The 21305-nt window shown below is 36.0% G+C and overlaps 1 protein-coding gene across 4 annotated transcripts in view; it reads right to left on the bottom strand.

The window, feature by feature from the left end:
• Nucleotides 1-21305, bottom strand: part of LOC121431607 — a 56764-nt gene that overhangs the window by 2966 nt on the left and 32493 nt on the right. For 3 of the 4 annotated variants that reach the window (XM_041629215.1, XM_041629461.1, XM_041629303.1), the window contains exons 7-11: nt 19057-19212; nt 16590-16721; nt 12444-12596; nt 9638-9886; nt 606-830 (exon numbers count right to left, since the gene is read on the bottom strand). In XM_041629215.1, coding sequence (XP_041485149.1) covers nt 606-830; nt 9638-9886; nt 12444-12596; nt 16590-16721; nt 19057-19212 — 915 coding nt within the window. The remainder of the gene's footprint in view (nt 1-605; nt 831-9637; nt 9887-12443; nt 12597-16589; nt 16722-19056; nt 19213-21305) is intronic. The other variant, XM_041629379.1, reaches the window with a different exon arrangement.

Below are 21305 nucleotides of genomic sequence, written 5' to 3'. Positions count from 1 at the left end.
GTATTTCAACTTTTCTTGGAAGACATACATGTCAAAGAAGCTGGTTCATGGATCATGAGCCTAACCTGATTATGCAATAAAATTCAATAAATATGCAATATGATCTTACAACCCCTGGATGACCATAGCTCCTATCATCCTCATGAACACCCATGAGGTATTACCCGTGGATCATTAGTACCATTTGTGAACAAAGATGATGCATACATATAGACATGAGAGAAAGTTTAACAAAAACCTTTAAGAAATATGTTGCACATGGCCTCATATCCTTTGACCTTTTGACCCCTAGATGACATTTGATACCATCATCCTCATGAACACACATGGCGTATCATTTGTACCAAGTGTGATCACAATTGATGTAGGAATAAAGAAATGAGAGCAAGTTGAACAAAAACCTTTACTTCCAAAAGGAAAAGTGATTACTAGGTCTCTGTCCAACTTCGTTCAGGCAAGAAAAAAACTGCTGAATATATACAACTAGAACAGATTCTTAACTGTGCCCAGTCACAACCTATGCTTCCACCATTGCCAAATCTTACTAATAACATAATTAGATTGTCACTTCTGAATTCATGGAATGCCAGTTTTAACCAACATACCTTGTGTCTCAAAACAAATCACTTGAAGTGGTTTGGACTCAGACTTCAGCTTGATCTTCAAAACCTGCTTCATACCAGGTATTAGATGCTTGATAGGAATTTGAGGACCACTCATCTCTACCTCTTTTGCCTGGTTGAGTTCATAGTAAAGTTTCAAAGATGCTGGACTTGCATGCCCAGTCAATGCCAAGGAGTCTTTTGACACCTCATGCTTGAAATTTATACCTTTAGATCAAAGAGAATTTTTATTTCTTCAGAGGTATAAAAATAGATACAAGATTATTACATTATTACAATTACATATCTTCATTCTTATCATCATTTAAAAGGAAATTAAAAAATCATATTCTAGCTAAATATTAGTTGGAAGAAAGGCAACTTTTGGTTATGTAAGAAGGGGGAGGGGTAGTTAAGGATTTCTATTGTGTAAGTTACATTATAATTGTGCTTTCTTTGTACGTTACCTTATGTATATGTACTCTGCAATCGTATTCCGAAACAGGGAAAACCCCTTTCAAGCTCCTTGTAGCTTGTGGGGTTTCCCATATTTCTCTTACAACATAACCTTTATGATTTCAAATTCAGATACCCATTCACGATATTATTGATTCGATTATTATGTTTTATTGTTTGAATGTACATGCTTTGTATTGTTTTTATCAAAAGAAATAAAATCTATAAATCAAATCAAATCATTTCAATTCAAGCGCATAATGTGAGCACATAATTTAACTAGAAATTTGACGTTTCCAAAGGACACAGATGCCCCTGCTTAACGTGATCAGAAATTCATTTAATATGATTGAACTCTCATATATTATGAGCTGTGAACTTTGACCTGTGGACTCCGATTTCAATCTTAGCCTGTATTTTTGTGTCATCTACCCTGACACCAAACATTTTTTACATCTGTTGAATATTTCCAAATCACATGTTTCATGTGGAAACCAACTCGCATATATAATGAGCTGTGACCTTTGACCTGCGGACTACGAATTCGTATTTAGCCCATATTTTGGTGTCATCTACATGTACCTACACACCCAATTTTTTTTTCTCTGTAGAATATTTCATACCTTATCAAAGGCTCGACATTAGCGGTGGCCCAGTGGCCCGGGGCCACCAAAAATCCATCTCGGGCAACCATTATTGAAAAAATGTTAAGTTTTGGTGGCCCGAATCGGGCAACCAATAATTTTCAAAGTAGCGCAATTTTTCTCCCGATTTTGCATGCATTTATCAACTTTCTACAGTTCAAAATGCAAGCCAATTCGTCATGCGCCTTTTTTGTTAATCTACACACAAATACACACATACAAAGATTGCATAGTCATAACAGTATGTAGGCCTACTGCTAGAATACAGTAACTATTATTCAGCCGGCCGCGCCGGCTGTCTGGCTGTGCTTGGCATGCATGAAACCACTGCAGCTAGCTGTGCGCTAGCAGACTATTCAGACTCGGGAGCTGCGATACGAAATGTTACTGCTAAGAAATCTTCCCCAGAACTTTGAAAATCTACGTCAAAGTCACATTTTACACCAATTAGTCTAGGAGCCAGGGGGCTTTATTCAGAATTTTTGGTGGGGAAGGTTTGACAAGCTTATCCGGGGTAAAATTGTGCGCTGATTCCAAAAATGCCACTCTTATTGACCGTACTCACGCCATTTTGGTCATTTTGGCCAAATTTTGGCCAAAAATGACCATTTTGACCACTCTTTGGAAAATGGTCCCTTAAGAGACTGCTTTTGTAGCCACATGCAATTAAAAGGGTCTATCTTAAGTAAAAATGCACACAGATTCCAGATAAAGTGCTTTCATTTGCCAAAATCACTATAGCAGTGGTCATTTTGGCCATAATTTGGCCAAAAATGACAATTTTCATGATTTTTTGGCCGAAATGTGTTACAAATATTGATCAGAGCTTCGACTGGATGTTTTTAGAAATCCACATTTATTTTCAAAATGTGCGCTGGATCATAACCATCAACCTCATGTAATTTATTCCATCAGTTTTTACCTATGAGGGTCATTTTGGGTACTTTAGACATAACTGACCATTCGCGCAATTTGCATTATTAACCCTTCAAATAGGCAGGAAATTGAGGTCTCCAGCATGTTTTTTCTTATTCCCGTATAAAATGAGAATGCATTTAAATGTCCTTCATGTGTAAAATTTTATGCTGATTCCAAATATATCAGTCTAAATGACCCTATTTAACAGTTTAAGGTCATTTTGGCCACTTATGACCCTTAAAATGACCAATGACATCAGTTCAATTTATCCAAAAATACTTTGAATGTTACCAGAATCGTTACAAGGGCATACTGTGACACCTAACATTGGTGTATCAATCCTTGAAATTGAACATCTCAAAAGTATTTTGACCTAATGCAGTTTATTCCATCAGTTTTGACCTATGAGGGTTACTTGGCGTACTTTAGCCACAACTGACCATTCACGCAGTTTTGCATATAATAAACTGCACATAAAATGGCCAATAACATCAGTTCAATTTATCCAGAAATATTTCGAATGTTACCAGAATCTTAACAAGGGTGTGCTGTAATACCCAACACTGGTGAATGAATCCTTAAAATTGAGCATCCCCAAAGTTGACTACCTTGGTCATTTTGGCCACCTTGACCCCCTGCTCTGACAGCCCTGCTCATTGTGTATGTTAATTCAGGTGATATCGAACATGGTGAGGAGAAATTTTGGATTGCGTTAATATTAGCATCAATTATTGTTAAATGGGGAAGTTTGAAAGCTTCTTGGTGGAAATCAATTAAATTATTCCACACAGACCATAACTATTGGACCCTGTGGTCATTTTTACCACGTTTCCCTCAATATTGACCAGTGACCATGGACCCTAGGAATCTCCAATTAGTGGAGAGATCAGCTAAGAGAGAGACCTTGCATTCTTTGATGAGTCAAAAAGGGCTCAAATGCTGGTCAGTATCATTATCAGCATGAGCTACCAATAATCGGTGAAGAGTATCATAATTATGATACAATCCTTTACATCGTGCATACATAAGGTTGTTTGACCATGGCACTGTGGTCATTTACATGATTTTAGCCACCATGACCACACAGTAAATGTTTGTGGAAACCTCACATATATGGGGCAGTAAATTCAGGAATGAGACACTTTAGCATCATTTACATGTTATTTTAAGACACTTTTCTAGATTAATGTAGATTAATGATTCCAAATATATTAGTCTTAATGACCATTTATGAGCTAGTGGTCATTTTGGTCGCTTTTGGTCCCGACAATGACCAATCACATTTGCATGTATCAAAGAGGATTCAAATGTTGTTGTCGCTCCGTATTGTTAATAAGATGTATTATATCAATTATTGATTTCAATATGATATGACTAATAGCACATCAAAATTTTGAAACCAATTTGGCCATTTTGACTATCTATCGCATGTATGACTTTTGTAAATAAACATAACAGGAGCAATTGTGGAAATGCGTTCAATCCCTTTCGATTGGAAATATTAAAAGCTCACCTTGAGTAAAAAAAATTGTGCCAAATACCTCACCATTTGGTCATTGTGTGGTCATTGAGTAGCCATAACATCATTCCCTCATTTTTTATTTAAATTATACAGATAACTATATTCTAGAGGAAGGCACTAATCCTGAACTCAAAGGTGCGTCATTACAAAGCTATTGGTCAAAGTGGATTTCACGAATAGATTTAACCATGGTGCATTTTTATTACCTTTGCCATTTTGTGTAATGTTTCACAAACCTCACATTGGCATGATTGGTAAAGTTGAAAGTGGAAAACTTGCCCTAAATTGTTAAAGAGTGACCTAAATTCGGCACAGAGAATAATTTCATATAGAGAATGTATTTTTTTACCCAGTACGTCTTCAAAAGAATTAAGGGTAAGTTTGCTGCTCACCAATCATGCCAATGTGAGCTTTGTGAATCACTGTACAAGAAAAAACAAAGATTGTAAAAATGAATGATAGTTAAAACTCTTTGTGAACTTCACTGTGACCTATTTTGCTTTGTAATGATTCTCAGTACAATTTGACTTTAAAGAAGGAAAATAATTCTGGCTATTTAGGAACATACAGTGATCAAAGGGGCCACAGTAGACAGTCACATGATATTTGGCACAATTTTTACTCAAGGTGAGCCTTTAATATTTCCCATGAAAAGGGATTACGCATTTCATCATGTTCATAGACCTACACATTGGATAAACGGTCAAAGTGGCCAAAGTGGTCACATTTTGATTATGTACTATTAGTAATATCATATTGAATTAAATAATTTGTCATTTATTATGACTGATACAACAAATCTTACAAAAATATAGAGCAAGAACATTGGAATACTTTTGATACATGTAATTGTCATTGCTAATTATAGGGACCAAAATGACCACTAAGTAGTCATTAAGACTGATATATTCTAAATCATTGTATTAATCTGGTGCAGAAAGTTTTTGTAATATGTCTTATCTAACATCATTCTTGAATTCGTTTCCATGAATTACAAAATGGTTAATGTGCATAAAATCATGAAAATTACCAAAGTGCATGGTCAAACAACCTTATGTGTACTTGATGTAAAGGTTTTTATCACATTCATTAAACTCTTGATTATTGGTGTAGTAGCTCAAGCTGAAAATAATATTAAGCAACATTTGAGCTCTTTTTAAATCAAATAATGTGTGGTGACGAGAAATTATTGAGGAAAGGTGATCAAAATTACCACAAAGTCTAACAGTTCGGCCAATAACACTGATTTATATGAAATCCTTGCATTGATTTTCACCCAAAAAGCTTTCAAACTTTTCCAATTTAACAATAATTGATGCTAATATTAACACAATCCAAAATTTCTCCTCACCATGTTCGATATCACCTGAATTAACATACACAATGAGCAGGGCTGGCCGGGGGGTCAAGGTGGCCAAAATGACCAAGGTAGTCAACTTTGGGGATGCTCAATTTTAAGGATTCATTCACCAGTGTTGGGTATTACAGCACACCCTTGTTAAGATTCTGGTAACATTCGAAGTATTTCTGGATAAATTGAACTGATGTTATTGGCCATTTTATGTGCAGTTTATTATATGCTATTTGAACAGTTAATAATGCAAATTGCGCGAATTTACTGCCCCATATATGTGAGGTTTCCATAAACATTTACTGTGTGGTCATGGTGGCTAAAATCATGTAAATGACCACAGTGCCATGGTCAAACAACCTTATGTATGCACGATGTAAAGGATTTTATCACAATTATGACACTCTTCACCGATTATTGGTAGCTCATGCTGATAATGATACTGACCAGCATTTGAGCCCTTTTTGACTCATCAAAGCATGCAAGGTCTCTCTCTTAGCTGATCTCTCCACTAATTGGAGATTCCTAGGGTCCATGGTCACTGGTCAATATTGAGGGAAACGTGGTCAAAATGACCACAGGGTCCAATAGTTATGGTCTGTGTGGAATAATTTCATTGATTCCCACCAAGAAGCTTTCAAACTTCCCCATTTAACAATAATTGATGCTAATATTAACGCAATCCAAAATTTCTCCTCACCATGTTCGATATCACCTGAATTAACATACACAATGAGCAGGGCTGGCCGGGGGGTCAAGGTGGCCAAAATGACCAAGGTAGTCAACTTTGGGGATGCTCAATTTTAAGGATTCATTCACCAGTGTTGGGTATTACAGCACACCCTTGTTAAGATTCTGGTAACATTCGAAGTATTTCTGGATAAATTGAACTGATGTTATTGGCCATTTTATGTGCAGTTTATTATATGCAAAACTGCGTGAATGGTCAGTTGTGGCTAAAGTACGCCAAGTAACCCTCATAGGTCAAAACTGATGGAATAAACTGCATTAGGTCAAAATACTTTTGAGATGTTCAATTTCAAGGATTAATACACCAATGTTAGGTGTCACAGTATGCCCTTGTAACGATTCTGGTAACATTCAAAGTATTTTTGGATAAATTGAACTGATGTCATTGGTCATTTTAAGGGTCATAAGTGGCCAAAATGACCTTAAACTGTTAAATAGGGTCATTTAGACTGATATATTTGGAATCAGCATAAAATTTTACACATGAAGGACATTTAAATGCATTCTCATTTTATAAGGGAATAAGAAAAAACATGCTGGAGACCTCAATTTCCTGCCTATTTGAAGGGTTAATAATGCAAATTGCGCGAATGGTCAGTTATGTCTAAAGTACCCAAAATGACCCTCATAGGTAAAAACTGATGGAATAAATTACATGAGGTTGATGGTTATGATCCAGCGCACATTTTGAAAATAAATGTGGATTTCTAAAAACATCCAGTCGAAGCTCTGATCAATATTTGTAACACATTTCGGCCAAAAAATCATGAAAATTGTCATTTTTGGCCAAATTATGGCCAAAATGACCACTGCTATAGTGATTTTGGCAAATGAAAGCACTTTATCTGGAATCTGTGTGCATTTTTACTTAAGATAGACCCTTTTAATTGCATGTGGCTACAAAAGCAGTCTCTTAAGGGACCATTTTCCAAAGAGTGGTCAAAATGGTCATTTTTGGCCAAAATTTGGCCAAAATGACCAAAATGGCGTGAGTACGGTCAATAAGAGTGGCATTTTTGGAATCAGCGCACAATTTTACCCCGGATAAGCTTGTCAAACCTTCCCCACCAAAAATTCTGAATAAAGCCCCCTGGCTCCTAGACTAAATGAAATGCCCTTCTACAGTCCATATTACTGAAACCTGATAATTTGCAAGCATTAAAAGGAGGAATTATGACCTCTCTTTTGACTCAAAAAGACCGATTTCCAAATGCATTAATGCACATAAAACACATAGGTGAGTACATCACAGTCCCACATGTGCATTTGTATGTATGTTGATATTTGGTTTATTTCGAAACTGTGTCTCTTCTAATCAAATATAAATAGACAGCTACTTTATTTCTTGTTTAAATGACTTCTTAAACCACTTTTAAGGAAGTAAATACTTTGGGAAGGCATTTCATTGATATGAAATGGGAATTTTTCCATCATTTTGTCAAATATAGGGAAGGAATTTTCTCACTGTTTTTTCCAGATAACTTTTGCCGTTTTCTTATTTTTTTCTTTCATTTTTTTACAGTGATTAAACCATTTTACCCCTTCCCATTGAATATGCCCGATTAAAATATAAATATTTTAATCGGGCATATTCAATGGGAAGGGGTCAAATGGTATGTTTCTACTGAATAATAATAATAATTTTCTTTACATTTTCTTTTTTTTTCTCAATTTTTGTTTTCCTGTTCTTTGTTTTTTCTTTTTTCATTTTTTCTTTTGCTTTATTTCACTTATTCATTTTACAATTTTTGTTTTCTTTATTCTAAATTATTCTAAAAATTATTTTTGTTTATTTCCCCCTTTTATACATTGTTCTCATTCTGCAGCATATTTTTCTGTGATTTTCTCCTGCTATATACTGGAAAAGAGAAAATAAACTGGATTTGGGGCCTGCATAATCTAAGTTTTACGATCAAAAAGGAAGAAAGGAAAATTATTGTTTTGTAAATCTATCAGAGTTTGCTACATGTATATGCACTATTTACTTAACCATTATGAGTGTGTGCCTATATGGAGATTAAAAGTCCACACAACCTGGGAACGATACAATTCTTTTCTCTTTCAAACATTTCATATTTACGATGATAGAACAAATTATATATTACCACAAAATAAGCAAAGTAAAATAACAGCAAGCACGATTTACATACAAGATGTACAAAGAATAGTAGTAATAACTGCAGAATATTTCAGAAGTTTCATTTTTAATTAATGTTTTTCTTTATATTTCTCGGGCCACCAAACTTTACTAATGGGCCACCAAAAAAAATTATTTGAAGGTTTTGGTGGCCCGAATGGCCCACCACCAAAAAAAGTTAATGTGGAGCCTTGGCTTATCATGCAAAAACCAACTCGCATAGTTAATGAGCCATGAGGAAATCCTTACGTTTAAAAATTGAAACACTGAGATGGAAACAAAGGAGAATTCCAGCCCTATCAAAGAAAGTAAACAAGTCCCTCAGGGGCACTTATCTTCCTACGAACAGAAACCACACCAACACAACACAGATAATAGGATAGGTAGTCTTGTAGACATTTTGAAAGCGTGAATTGTTCATCTCTCTCTCTCACTCGCTCTCTCCCTCCATCTCTTTGCCATCTCTCTCTCTCACACACACACACATACATACCATTTATCTCTTCATCTCTCTCCTAGCTCCCTCTTCCTCCGTCAAAATAAAACCAGAAAGTCAAACCAAACATTTACAATGCTGTAATAGTGGTCTAGGAATTAGACTGGTGAAAGATTACTATAGAAGTCTCGTAATGGCTGTGACCTTTGACCTGCGGACTCAGAATTCGAACTTAGCCTGTATTTTGGTGTCATCTACCTACACACCAAAATTATTTAAATCCATTATTTTTTTTTCCAGATATTGCGCGACAACCAAGGGGGGGGGGGCGGATGGACAGACAGGGGCAACGCTTAATGCCCCCTCTGGATTTTGTCTGCAGCAGTATAAAAACAAAATACAATCAAGTTAAAATGAAATATTTGTAATATATTTCTTTGTGTTTTATCAACCAAAATCTTGAGTAAAATGCTTTTACAATCAGAGATCTTTATCTATTTTCACCAAGGAAGAAATTAAATCACTAGACAGGTAGTTGGAAGAAATCTCCTGAAGATTTTAATTAATACAATTTTCAAACATTTAATCAGATTTTAATCATTTACATTCACTGTCCATAAATTATGTACTTCGGGTCATTTATTTGCTCCAAGAGAGAAATCTTCTGATATTTATTGCAGTTCAATCAGTTTTAACAGGAATTTGGAAAAGCAAAAGAATTTTTGGCAGTTGTGACGTTGGAGAATTGGGAAAATGACAGAGGTACATTTTTTCATTCAGCATACACAACTAAGTATCTAAAATATCTTAGTCCCACTCACCTTTTGTGCTAAATTTCTCCTTCCAAATGAACTCGCTCGAATTCCCTGTCTGACCCTTGATACTGAGCTGAACGGAATACTCTGTGCTAGGTCGAAGGTCACGGATCTCCCTGCTGCCACCTTCTATGAGTTCAGTATTTGCGCTTGAGATTGAAGAATTCTTTTCTTCATATCGCAAGTAAAATTTGTTTTCCACGTTTGGGCAGGAAATTAAAACCGATGTCTCAGTGTTATTGCTGACTTTTAGACCTGAAAAATGTCAATAAAGGCTTATTAAAATATAAATGTACATGTTACGCAACAATGCACAACAACCGTTTACATACTGTACAAATCAAAGGAATCTTGGGGAACTAGAGATGCTTGGCGGGTCACGCGGCCGAGCACATGTATTCCCCGAACTCACCACGTCATCCGTCATTGCGATATATAAAGCTCACATAGAAATTTGACACACAAATACAATTATCATGGCGACAATGACCCTGCCCACATTCTGCCTGTGGGTACCAAATTTGATGACAATAATATGACGCAGCAGCGTGACTCTGCAGAACCTATTAAAAGTATTGTCCAGTATCACCTGTTGGGGAATACAATTATAGAGTAATCTGGCTATATATATTTTGTAAACCTAACCCTAAGACCCCCCACCAAAAATGATAGGCATCTTCACTTCACCTTCTGATATTGCTTCTGTATGCCAACTGTTATGACAAACTGGAAAAAAGCAGAAGTCACAGGTTTTACCAAATTTTCCACAAAAATATGGTTACCACGGTAACCATGTGTCCACCCACTCCAAAATCATTAGCCGACTTTGCTCTACCATAATGGACCTTCATGACAAATTTGAAGATAACTGGAGAAGAAATGCAGCCTGAAGAGCACTCACAAGAAAATCTCTGCTATTTCCACAAAAACTCTTGTTACCATGGTAATGATGTCTCCGCCCACATCAAATCAATAGGCGGCTTTGCTTATTGGACCTTCACGCCACATTTGAAGATGATCGGAGAAGAAATACAGCTGGTAGAGCACTCACAAGGACATCTCTGCTATTTTCTCAAAAACTCTTGTTACCATGGCAACAAAGTCTCCACCCAAACCAAAATCAATACGCGGCTTTGCTTTACCATACTCGACCTTCATGCCAAATTTGAAGAAAATTGGAGAGGAAACGTAGCTGGTAGAGCGCTCACAAAGACATCTCTGCTATTTCTACAAACAATCTTCTTACCATCGCAACGATGTCTTCGCCCACACAAAAATCGATAGGCGGCTTTACTATACCATACTCTATCTTCATGCCAAATTTGAAGATGATCAGAGAAGAAATGCAGCTGATAGAGCACTCATAAGGAAATATCTGCTGGGGCGGATGCGGCGGCGCGACAAGGCCAAATCCATAGTATCCTCCAAACTCTGTTTGGGGGATACAATGATCATGATGATAACAATAATAATAATAAGGCATAAGCGATGTCGTGTCTCTCCCACTTGTGAAAATGACCAGAAAAATCGCGATATGCAAGTTTGAACAGTGACTTACAGTTGTGGAGTTATGTGTCATAATGTTTATGACGAACGGACGACATTTGAATCCCTAAGTCTCACCTTCAACTCTTGTCATAGGAGAGTCTTGCATGTAAACTTTAATGTTGACCTGAAAATTACCTTTGACCTTACCATGTACCCTCTGACTGCAGCATAACATGCAGGTCCCCAAAGTCCATCTACCATCCAAATTTGTTTGAAAAGTGACATACGGTTGCAGAGTTAGATGTCATAAGAGAGTCTTGCATGTAAACTTTAACGTTGACCTGAAAATGACCTTTGACCTTACCATGTGACCTCTGACTGCAGCATAACATGCAAGTTCCCCAAGTCAATCTACCATCCAAGTTTGGTTTAAAAGTGACATGCAGTTGCGGAGTTAGTTGTCATAGGAGAGTCTTGCATTTAACTTTAATGTTGACCTGAAAATGACCTTTGACCTTACCATGTAACCTCTGACTGCAGCATAACATGCAGGTCCCCCAAGTCCAACTACCATCCAAGTTTGGTTGAAAAGTGACTTATGGTTGTGGAGTTATGTGTCATGAGGTTTGTGACAGACGGACGGACATTTGGATCACTCAGTCTCGCGTTCACCTCTGGTGGACAAGACAAAAACTCTTGTTACCATGGCAACAATGTATCTGCCCATACCAAAATTTACAGGCGGCTTTGCTTTACCATAATGGACCTTCATGCCCTTTTTGAAGATGATCGGAGAAGAAATGCAGCTGATAGAGCGCTCACAAGGAAATCTCTGTGGCGGTGGACGCTGCGCGACGAGGCCAAATCCAAAGTAACCTCCGAACTCTGTTCGGGGGATAGAATAAAAATAACAATATTAGCAACAACAGTAATAATGATAATAATAATAGACAGTTTGTGGATAGCGCATACCACATGATGATGGAGCATCTTTATGCCCTTTCAAAGGACTTGGATTTCATAACCATCTTAAGCCCCACGGGCTTTTACGGCACACAAGCATTTCAAGGAATCAATGAAATCAATTTTTGCGAGGTACCCATTTATATTAACTGGGTTGAATGTCGTAATGCTCTACTTCTCTGGGTGTATAATGTATTGTTTACTTTTCAATAGACTTTCTAGGTTAAGATGACATTCAAAAACTAAGCATTGGTTAAGTATTCAACATTGACGACAATGCCACCACACTGTCAGCACAACGGCGCCTATAGTCTCACTCTGCCATGCAGGCGAGACAAAAAAAGGAAAAAGGATTACTTACAGTTCATCTTCAAGGTCTTGATCTTCACGGGATCTCTACAGAAACATTTGATCAATTCACATCTGGCAGCATTTTCCATCCAAATTTCTATGCTGTCATCCCATTTCATAGCTTCAATGAAGAAAGTATCTTCTCGTGTCTTCGAACTTTCTACTACAAAAAAGAAACCAAAATACAACTGTTAAGCCAAAACATGATGTGTTGAACAAGTACTCAATTTTCTTCTCCAAACCAACAGTATGTAAAGAGGCTCCTGATTAACCAAGTGCTAAACAACCACAATAAATTTATTTAGAATTCAAATAAAGAAAAAGATGATTGTTAGCTTTTAATTAAACATATACTCTATTAAATCCTTAATACACTGGGGACAAGAAATAGTCAGCCCAATCAACATTTTTGTGATAAATCTGCAATACGAAAAGCATGCACTAAATGGTTTCAAGACTTTTTACGTTTCACACATCTTTTAAATTTGAGATCATATTTGCTTGGTTTCAGGGTTCCAAATTACGCACTATTTTGTAACTGCATGTCAGACCCAATCTATGCCACAAAATATGTTTAACAAAAAATAAGCAAAAAGATGTACGTAACATGATAAGGGTGTCAAAAACACAAAATGATAAAAGGGTATCTATTTCGCTGGGAAAGCTTCGTGTTTAGGGTCAAATTTGCGGGAATGATAAAACAAAATTAAAATGTTTTATAAAGAATGTCCTTTTTGCCCCAACACTACGCGTTAAGAGTCCAATTTGCGCGAGATGTGGAAGCTAGTGGGGCCGTAAAACATTTTATTATAAAGGTATACATTTTTGGAATTCCCTCCCTAATCATGTTAAATCGGTTAAGACTTTTACACAATTTAAAAGAGTATTGAAACAACACTTAAAAAATGTCCCCACTTTGTAATGTTAAATATTCTTTCTAATTGCATGTGTATCATGTAGTCTTATATATAACTATTTAGTTATGATTTATTTAATCAACTTGTTTTACATTGTTTCATCATCTTTTGTTGTTTGCGTGAAAATTTGATGTGAAACATATTTGCACTTTTTCATATCTTAGGTTTTACGATTCATGAATCTTGTATTAGTTATGATGCATTTAGCACTACTTAAAAACTGAATCTTATAGTGTAATTCTCATATGTAACCTACAAGTAATGATCGTTTACTCAACCTGTATTACAATTATTTTAATCATATTTTGTTAACTGCGTAAATGTTTTTCATGGCAAACTTATTTGTTTTTGTCTTTTTATATATTAAGTTTTACAATTCATCGTGTTAATTTAGTGGTCTAGACTTAATTGATGTAGTTTGTAGATTTCTAACGGTGTTTTTTCATACATGTACTTTGTTTTCAATAACTGATGTAAGGACCCCATTGGAAATAAGCCATCTCGGCTTTCATGGGCAATCCTGTCGAGGTATACACTACTGTTCATATTTTCATGTACTTGTTCATAGGTACCTGACAAATAAAATCAATCATTCAAAGTATACTTAACAAAATGATGTGTAAAGGTAAAACCGACGACCGACCGATCCGTGTACTTGTTTCAGGGTTACCATAGAAATTTGAAAACAGAATTCCATGACTTTTCCATGACTAAATTGCTGCTTTCCATGACTTGCTTTCTGGCACCGTTTCCAAAATCAGACACATTATGATGGCCTCCATAACCTCCCCTCACAGCCATCCATTCCACCCACTGCCTTACTCCTGACATGTACATCTACATGTATTATCATTGGTATATGGTCTGTTTCTGACCAGGGTACAGTACCATTTTCGTTTCACCAACATCAAGATTCAAAATTGTCTCGAACACAAACTCATGTAATTTCTTGAACTGACAGATTTCCCTGAAATATTTCCAAATTTTCAGAGCATAGCATGCAGATCTTGTCACAAAAGTGAACTATATAATAGATTTAAATGTCAAATTTTCCAGGCATATTGAAATTAGGATCCTGAATTCACCTTTACTACAAAACTTCCACATAAAAGTCATGGTATTTTGTTTTCAAATTTCTGGGGGAACCCTGAATTATATGAAGATGAAACACTTTACATATGTCGCACATGAGCCAATTATTACAAAAAAGTGACATAAGTTTTACAATAAGGTGACATGAAAAAAGGCTAGCAAAGACATCCTCATCCTAAAATTCTCAACATAATTGCTGCATTTCACTCTATATTACAAAAAAAATGAGGCCATTTGTGATACAACTTGAGGACACCAGCTAAATTAAGAAGTGTATTTCTCTATATGCTCCAAAAATAATGAGGATGTCTTGAAAATTGCACATTTGATGCCTATTTTGGTATTTCATTAAACTTCATTTTCAAGTAACTTTTCCAGAGAGGACACATTACTTGACACTAAAATAGCAATTGAAACATATTGTGTAACTACGTGATTCAGAACCTTTTGAATGTATTGTGTTCTGATAGCCATGCTGGTAGTGCTTTATCAGTTGTCAACTAATTGCCATGAATGTTGAGTAAAATTGTACTAAACTGGAAATTTAAATTTTCTAAAAACAAGAATGCAAAACTGGTTACAAAATGTGACATATTAAAAATACATTGACTGATTAACATCTTATATCATTGCAAATAAGATGAAATTTTCTGTAGTCTGGTTGTCCGAATTTAATGTCAGGAGCAATCAATTCATTCATGGCCATGAGTATTTTGGGTGAGAAATGTGGATTGTGGCTGTGTTATACATGTATTCACAAAAACCTTTTTTGTTATTTCAACCTTGCTAGCCCTAACACTAAGTCATCTTGGATTTTTGAACATACAGACAACTGACTGACCAGTCTTGTAACTAACCCTAGTGTATTACTTGACCCTTTAAACCATGGTGTAGACACCAAACTCATATTCCCCAGACAGATATTGAACGAACTATGTCCTTTTATAAAAAAACATTAGACACTTTGTACTCCATTTTTGGAAGCCATCTTGGAATTTTGAACATACTAGACCAGTGGATATAATTAAGAATGAGAAAACTTTGCGAGACATGACAAAACGGAAAGCTGCCATAGCCATGAGGTAAATGCAATTCCATGACTTTTCCATGACTTTTCACAAATTTTCCAAATTCCCTGACTTTCCAGGACCACAAATTTTTCCAGGATTTTCCATGACCGTGGGAACCCTGATTGTTTAGGGGTTCATTTCAGGGAATATTTGCCAAGAGTATCGTTTTGTTTCCAATACTTGTTAAGGGTAGGGTTTCACATGCCAATACTTGTTAAGGGTTGCTTTTTCAGAATATGGAAAATACGTGTTTAGGGTGCTTTTCGAGACCCCATGGTCGCGCATGGCATCCACTCATCAATGGAAGTGCCCCCCCCCCTCCCCGGGTTATTACTACCCTTCTCCAATCTAAATGCTGAGCGCCAAGCAAGAAGGCAGAAGGTTCCATTCCTATATATTTTTCTTTGTATGACTCTGTTGGGGATTGAACCCACATCCTCCCATTCATGAGGCTGACGCTCTTATGGACCCCATGGAAGAACAGAGTAATTTATGTCAATGACTCTGAAATGGGCAATCGTTTCGATTATTTTATTTATTTCATCTCAACATATTTGCAATTCATATGGTTTATTTCTATTACTGCCATTTATGTTATTTATTTGTGTTATATATATCCATGTGTTTTTTAATAATTGGAGAATATATAAACAAACAAACAAGCTCTACCACTGATCAACATACCTGGTTTGCTTTTTAAACACGACCCTCATCAAGAGCAAAATTTAATATAAAAACATAATAATTAACACTAATTTGAGCAAGTCACTTATCATTTTTTAAATAAATTGTGTAGTATGTTGGTACATGTATTTTTTAAATCTTCTGTTGATTGAGAACCCTTCTCGGCCATTTAAAAGGCTTTCTGCTCTTCAGGTGATCCTGCATTTCCCCTCCCCATACCACAATATTTCGCTCTTTGCGTGTTGGATAGTGGAGCAGTTCAGATCTCAACAAGAAATTTGGCGCTTCAACAAAATTAATTGAGAATGGCTGATCTAATGCCAATTCATCCAATTACCAACTCGTACATCATCATTTGTTATTACATCCTACGGTACTTAGTGATGTCAATACCTCGTTTAATCTTGTTCCCATTTTTCCTGATGATTACAGCAACACAGTCCTGTTGGTCTAGACAGGCCTTGATCCCTCTGATTTTCGCACTCTTAAAATCAGAAGTCTCTAAGATGAGGCCATCCTTGAAATCTATCAAAGAGATTAGAAAACAAAAGATTATCAACAGAAGCAAAATGTTACCAGCTACCTTAAAAACCAATAAGTCTCCCAAAGATGAATTTGTATATTTTCACTAAGCATAAAAAGCTAATCCTAATATTTAAATGATGTATAACTTGTCTGAATCGATCAAAATGGTTCTCACATACTTCTGTCAGAGATTCAAAGATAAATAAGGTTTGAAGTTCAGAGTTTACTCAAGCATGAGAGGTGCACTCTGTGGAGTCATGGTGAAAGCAGTGTGCAAAAAATGGTGTCAAAGAAACTGTTGTATCTTGTTTTTAAATCAACTTTCTAACTTCAAATTTTGAGCGTGTGAAAATTGTGGGAAATTATATCTTGGTGAGTGTGTTTGTTTATTTAAGGATTACCATGCCTGCAAAGGATTGCTGATATCGGGATGGGGGAGGGGTTGGTGAGAATGGTTAGGAACTCGAAATTGGGGTTTGATTGTTAAAATGAGAATTTTCCCAATGAAAATTTGCTATTTTGGTTATTTACAGAGAACCTTCCCTAGCAGCTTAATGTCGGTTTTGGGGTGGCTGGTCAAGGATTACTATTTCTGCAAAGGATTGCTGATATCGGGATGGGGAAAGTTTGGTGAGAATGGTTAGGAACTAAAAATAGGGGTCTGATAGTTTAAAGGTCATGTCCACCTCAGGAAAATGTTGATTTGAATAAATAGAGAAAAATCAAACAAGCATAATGCTGAAAGCATAATGCAGAATTTAGTCACATGCAAATTAGAGAATCGATGATGTCCCTAACTCACTATTTATTTTATTTTTTAATATTTCAATTATACAATATTTCAATTTTCAGATTTGACGATAAGGACCAACTTGACTGAATCATAAAATGTTAAACAATGGTAATTCCTCATTTTCAGAAAGGAATAAAAATTTATTTCACAGGGCAATGAGGAGAAAATCAGAAGATTTCATATTTCATATAATAAAATACAAAAGAAATAGTGAGTGGGTGATGTCATCAATCTCTCATTTGCATACCAACCAGGATGTGCATATAACTGTTTTGTGAAATTAAGCGAAAATCAAAAATGTCATAACTTTCTTATTTTACATCCGATGTTGATGAAATTTTCCGTGTTATGCTTGCTGGAATTTTCTCCTTGTAATTAAATCAACTTTTTGGGGGGATGGACTTGTCCTTTAAAAAAAGAATTTTCGTAATGAAAATTTACTATTTTCGTTATTTACAGAGCACCTTCAGTGGCAGCTTGATGCCCAAACATACATTTGACTTTCATATTACACCGATTTCAAAACATTCATTATAAGGAAGTAACCTAAGACATGGAAGAGGCAAATGGTGGAGGAGAGTTGGGCCGAGGGAGGATGCCCCGGATAGATTAAAGTGGAGGGAGGTGTGGGGGTGACATCTGGGAGCGCAAAGTGAATTTGGCTATCCCCTAATCATAATCCCAATCACGTTTCTTAAATAAATAATAATATAGGATTTGTATAGCGCACGTATCCACCTTGCTAGGTGCTCAAGGCGCTCCTATATTACCCCAGCTAAGCTAGTCTGATTCTGGTGCGCACAGCTTTTACTTCCTGCCAGAACCCATTTAATAATAGGCATTTATATAGCGCCATCTATCTAGAAATATTCTATTCCTAGGGCGCGTTGTTATTAGTATTACCCCGGCTTTAGCTCGAGCTGCCTCTCAGCGCTCATGCATTCAAGGAATTAATCCTACTGGGTTCCCATTCACCTCACCTGGGTCGAGTGCAGCACAATGTGGAAAAAATTTCTTGCTGAAGGAAATAACGCTATGGCTGGGATTCGAACCTACGACTGGAACCCACGACCCTCTGTTTCAAAGTCAGAAGACTTACATGTATCAACAGGGCCACAACGCTCCATTTACATGTACCTCACCTGGGTGGAGAGCAGCACAGTGTGGATAGATTTCTTGCTGAAGGAAAACATGCCATGGCTAGGATTCAAACTCACGACCCTCTGTTTGAAAGGCGAGACTCAGAACCACTAGATCACAACGCACCCACGTCATCAAGCACTGGAATTCAATACCCCCTTCCTGTTTCTTTTTGCTCTGTTCATTATACTAATCTTTTCTTGTTCTTTAGATCTATTTATTTTCATTCTTGGGGTCTAACATGATTCTTTAATTTCTTCAATGTTGTCTGTTTTGTTTTTGTTTTGGTGTGCCTGCCGAAAACGGTAATTTGCACACATGCATTATCCCCCCCCCCCCGATATATAATGCATTCCTTCAGGTCAACTGCAGGATTCTCTGTTGTATATGAGCTGTACTCACCATTGCCAGTCAATGGATGCGACTCATAGTCCTGTGATTCCCTACCATGAAGTTGCCTACGTCTCTTAATCACAAGGAAATATGCACATACAATCAGAAGGATTGAAAGCAGCAGACTAATTCCAATAGATATTGCTAACTTTTTAGAGTAACCATCTGTAAACAATGACAAAAAAGAAACGGAATCAATCACTAACAAAGGGGAAAAACATGTATGCAGATATGTATCTCTTCACAAAACTAGCACATCAATGATGTGGAGCTCATCCGGCATCTCGCAACACAATTTAACACAATTTTAATTTCAGCCAAGTTGACACTGTAGTGAATTATATTGGTGACATAAATTGAGGATATAGAAATTGAAATTGATGAAGAAATGACATAGAAGCATTTTTTGTGATCTATGAATAAATTTCATATGAATTAAGTATTAATTATTATCTATTATTCAAAATTTCTTAACTCTGTGTAGAACCTTGGTGATTGAATTTTGTATCACCACCTTGAGCTATCATATAAAGCAAACAAAACTGAAATTGATCAACAAATGAAGAAAAAACATTTTTTGTGATTTATGAATAAATTTTGCATAAATTAGAATATATAATTTTCCAGACAAAATTTCAAAATTTTGTGTACAAGTTTTGTGAACCTCATGCAGCTCTACCAGATGGAAAAAAAATCAAAATCTGTCAACAAATAAAGAAAAAGAGGAATTTTCTGTGATTTCTGAATATATTTCGCATAAATTAGCATAGGTAATTTTCTACTGAAAATTTCAAATATCTGTGTCAAAATTTGGTGAACCTCATAAAGTTCTATAAGATGGAAGGTGAAAAAAAGTAAAAATCGGTCAACAATTAAAGAAGAAAAAGCATTTTATGTGAAATTCTAAAAATATGAATAAATTAGCAAAAAATTGTTCTAGTCAAAATTTCAAAATTCTGCGTACAAGATTGGTGAACCTCATGAAGCTCTACCAGATGGAAGAACAAAAATCAAAATCGGTCAACAAATAATGAAGCATTATATGTGAATTTTTAAAAATATGCATAAATTAATTTTGCATAAATTAGCATAAAAATTGTTCTGGTCAAAATTTCAAAATTCTGTGAAGAAGATTGGTGAACCTCATGAAGCACTACCAATTGGAAGCAAAAAATTCATAATCGGTCAACAAATAAAGAAGAAGAAGCATTTTATGTGAATTTTTAAAAATATGCATAAATCAATTTTGCAAAAATTAGCATAAAAATTGTTCTGGTCAAAATTTCAAAATTCTGTGTAGAAGTTTGGTGAACCTCATGAAGCTCTACCAGATGGAAGCAAAAAAAATCAAAATCGGTCAACAAATAAAGAAGAAGTAGCATTTTATGTGAATTTTGAAAAATGCACATAAATTAGCATATTAAGTGAATTTCAAAATTCTGTGTAGAACTTTTGAATGCCCCACCTAGTGCTATCATATAAAGCAAACAGAATTGAAATCAGACTTGAAATGGCGAAGTAGTAGCATTTTGAAATTGTGGACGGACAACGAACGCCACGCCACGGCATAAGCTCGTCTTGCCCTTTGGGCCGGATGAGCTCAAAATACATTACTGTACATGTACCGTATTCAAGAAGTTGTGAGCAAGTTTTTCCATTTATGTTATCTTTACCTTTGAATATTGGTACGGCATTGATTTCTCTACATGTATACAAATAAAATATGTATCGTTTCGGTGCTTTGCATATGTAAACAATAATTTCTGTTCCAGAAATTTTGCATGTCTCTTGAGCACTACTTGAACAATATATTTTTAAAAAAAGTTTCATAAAGTATGGTTTAAGATATTATCACTTGATTTCATGCTTTGCGTAGAATGTCTAAAAAATGAAATACATGTAGGGCTATTTTGTATTGACATCATATATTATGTCATTTCGGCGGGAAGGCCATGGATTATACATGCATTTTTGTAAACTTAAGGGTCCATGCCATCCAGCTACATGTATGGAGTCATTTGCTTGTCTGGCTTTCGGTTGGATAAATATCCTGGGCTGCCGGACTACATCATAGGCGATATGTGTGCGGCTCAATAGCCAAGATCTCGATGGGGAGGGATATGGGAGTGCCATCAGAGGCCATTGACCTTTCACACATATTATATATTTATAATATATCATACATAGTAAAATATGGAGGGAAGAAGGGGGAAAGGAGAGGGGGGTCATGTACAGTGTGAAAATGTGGTGACACGACA

Source organism: Lytechinus variegatus, chromosome 1 (genome assembly GCF_018143015.1).
Source record: "Lytechinus variegatus isolate NC3 chromosome 1, Lvar_3.0, whole genome shotgun sequence".
Classification (NCBI taxonomy): Eukaryota; Metazoa; Echinodermata; class Echinoidea; order Temnopleuroida; family Toxopneustidae; genus Lytechinus; species Lytechinus variegatus.
The sequence above is the reverse complement of the archived record's forward strand: the minus strand, read 5'-3'. Positions and strand labels throughout refer to the sequence as shown.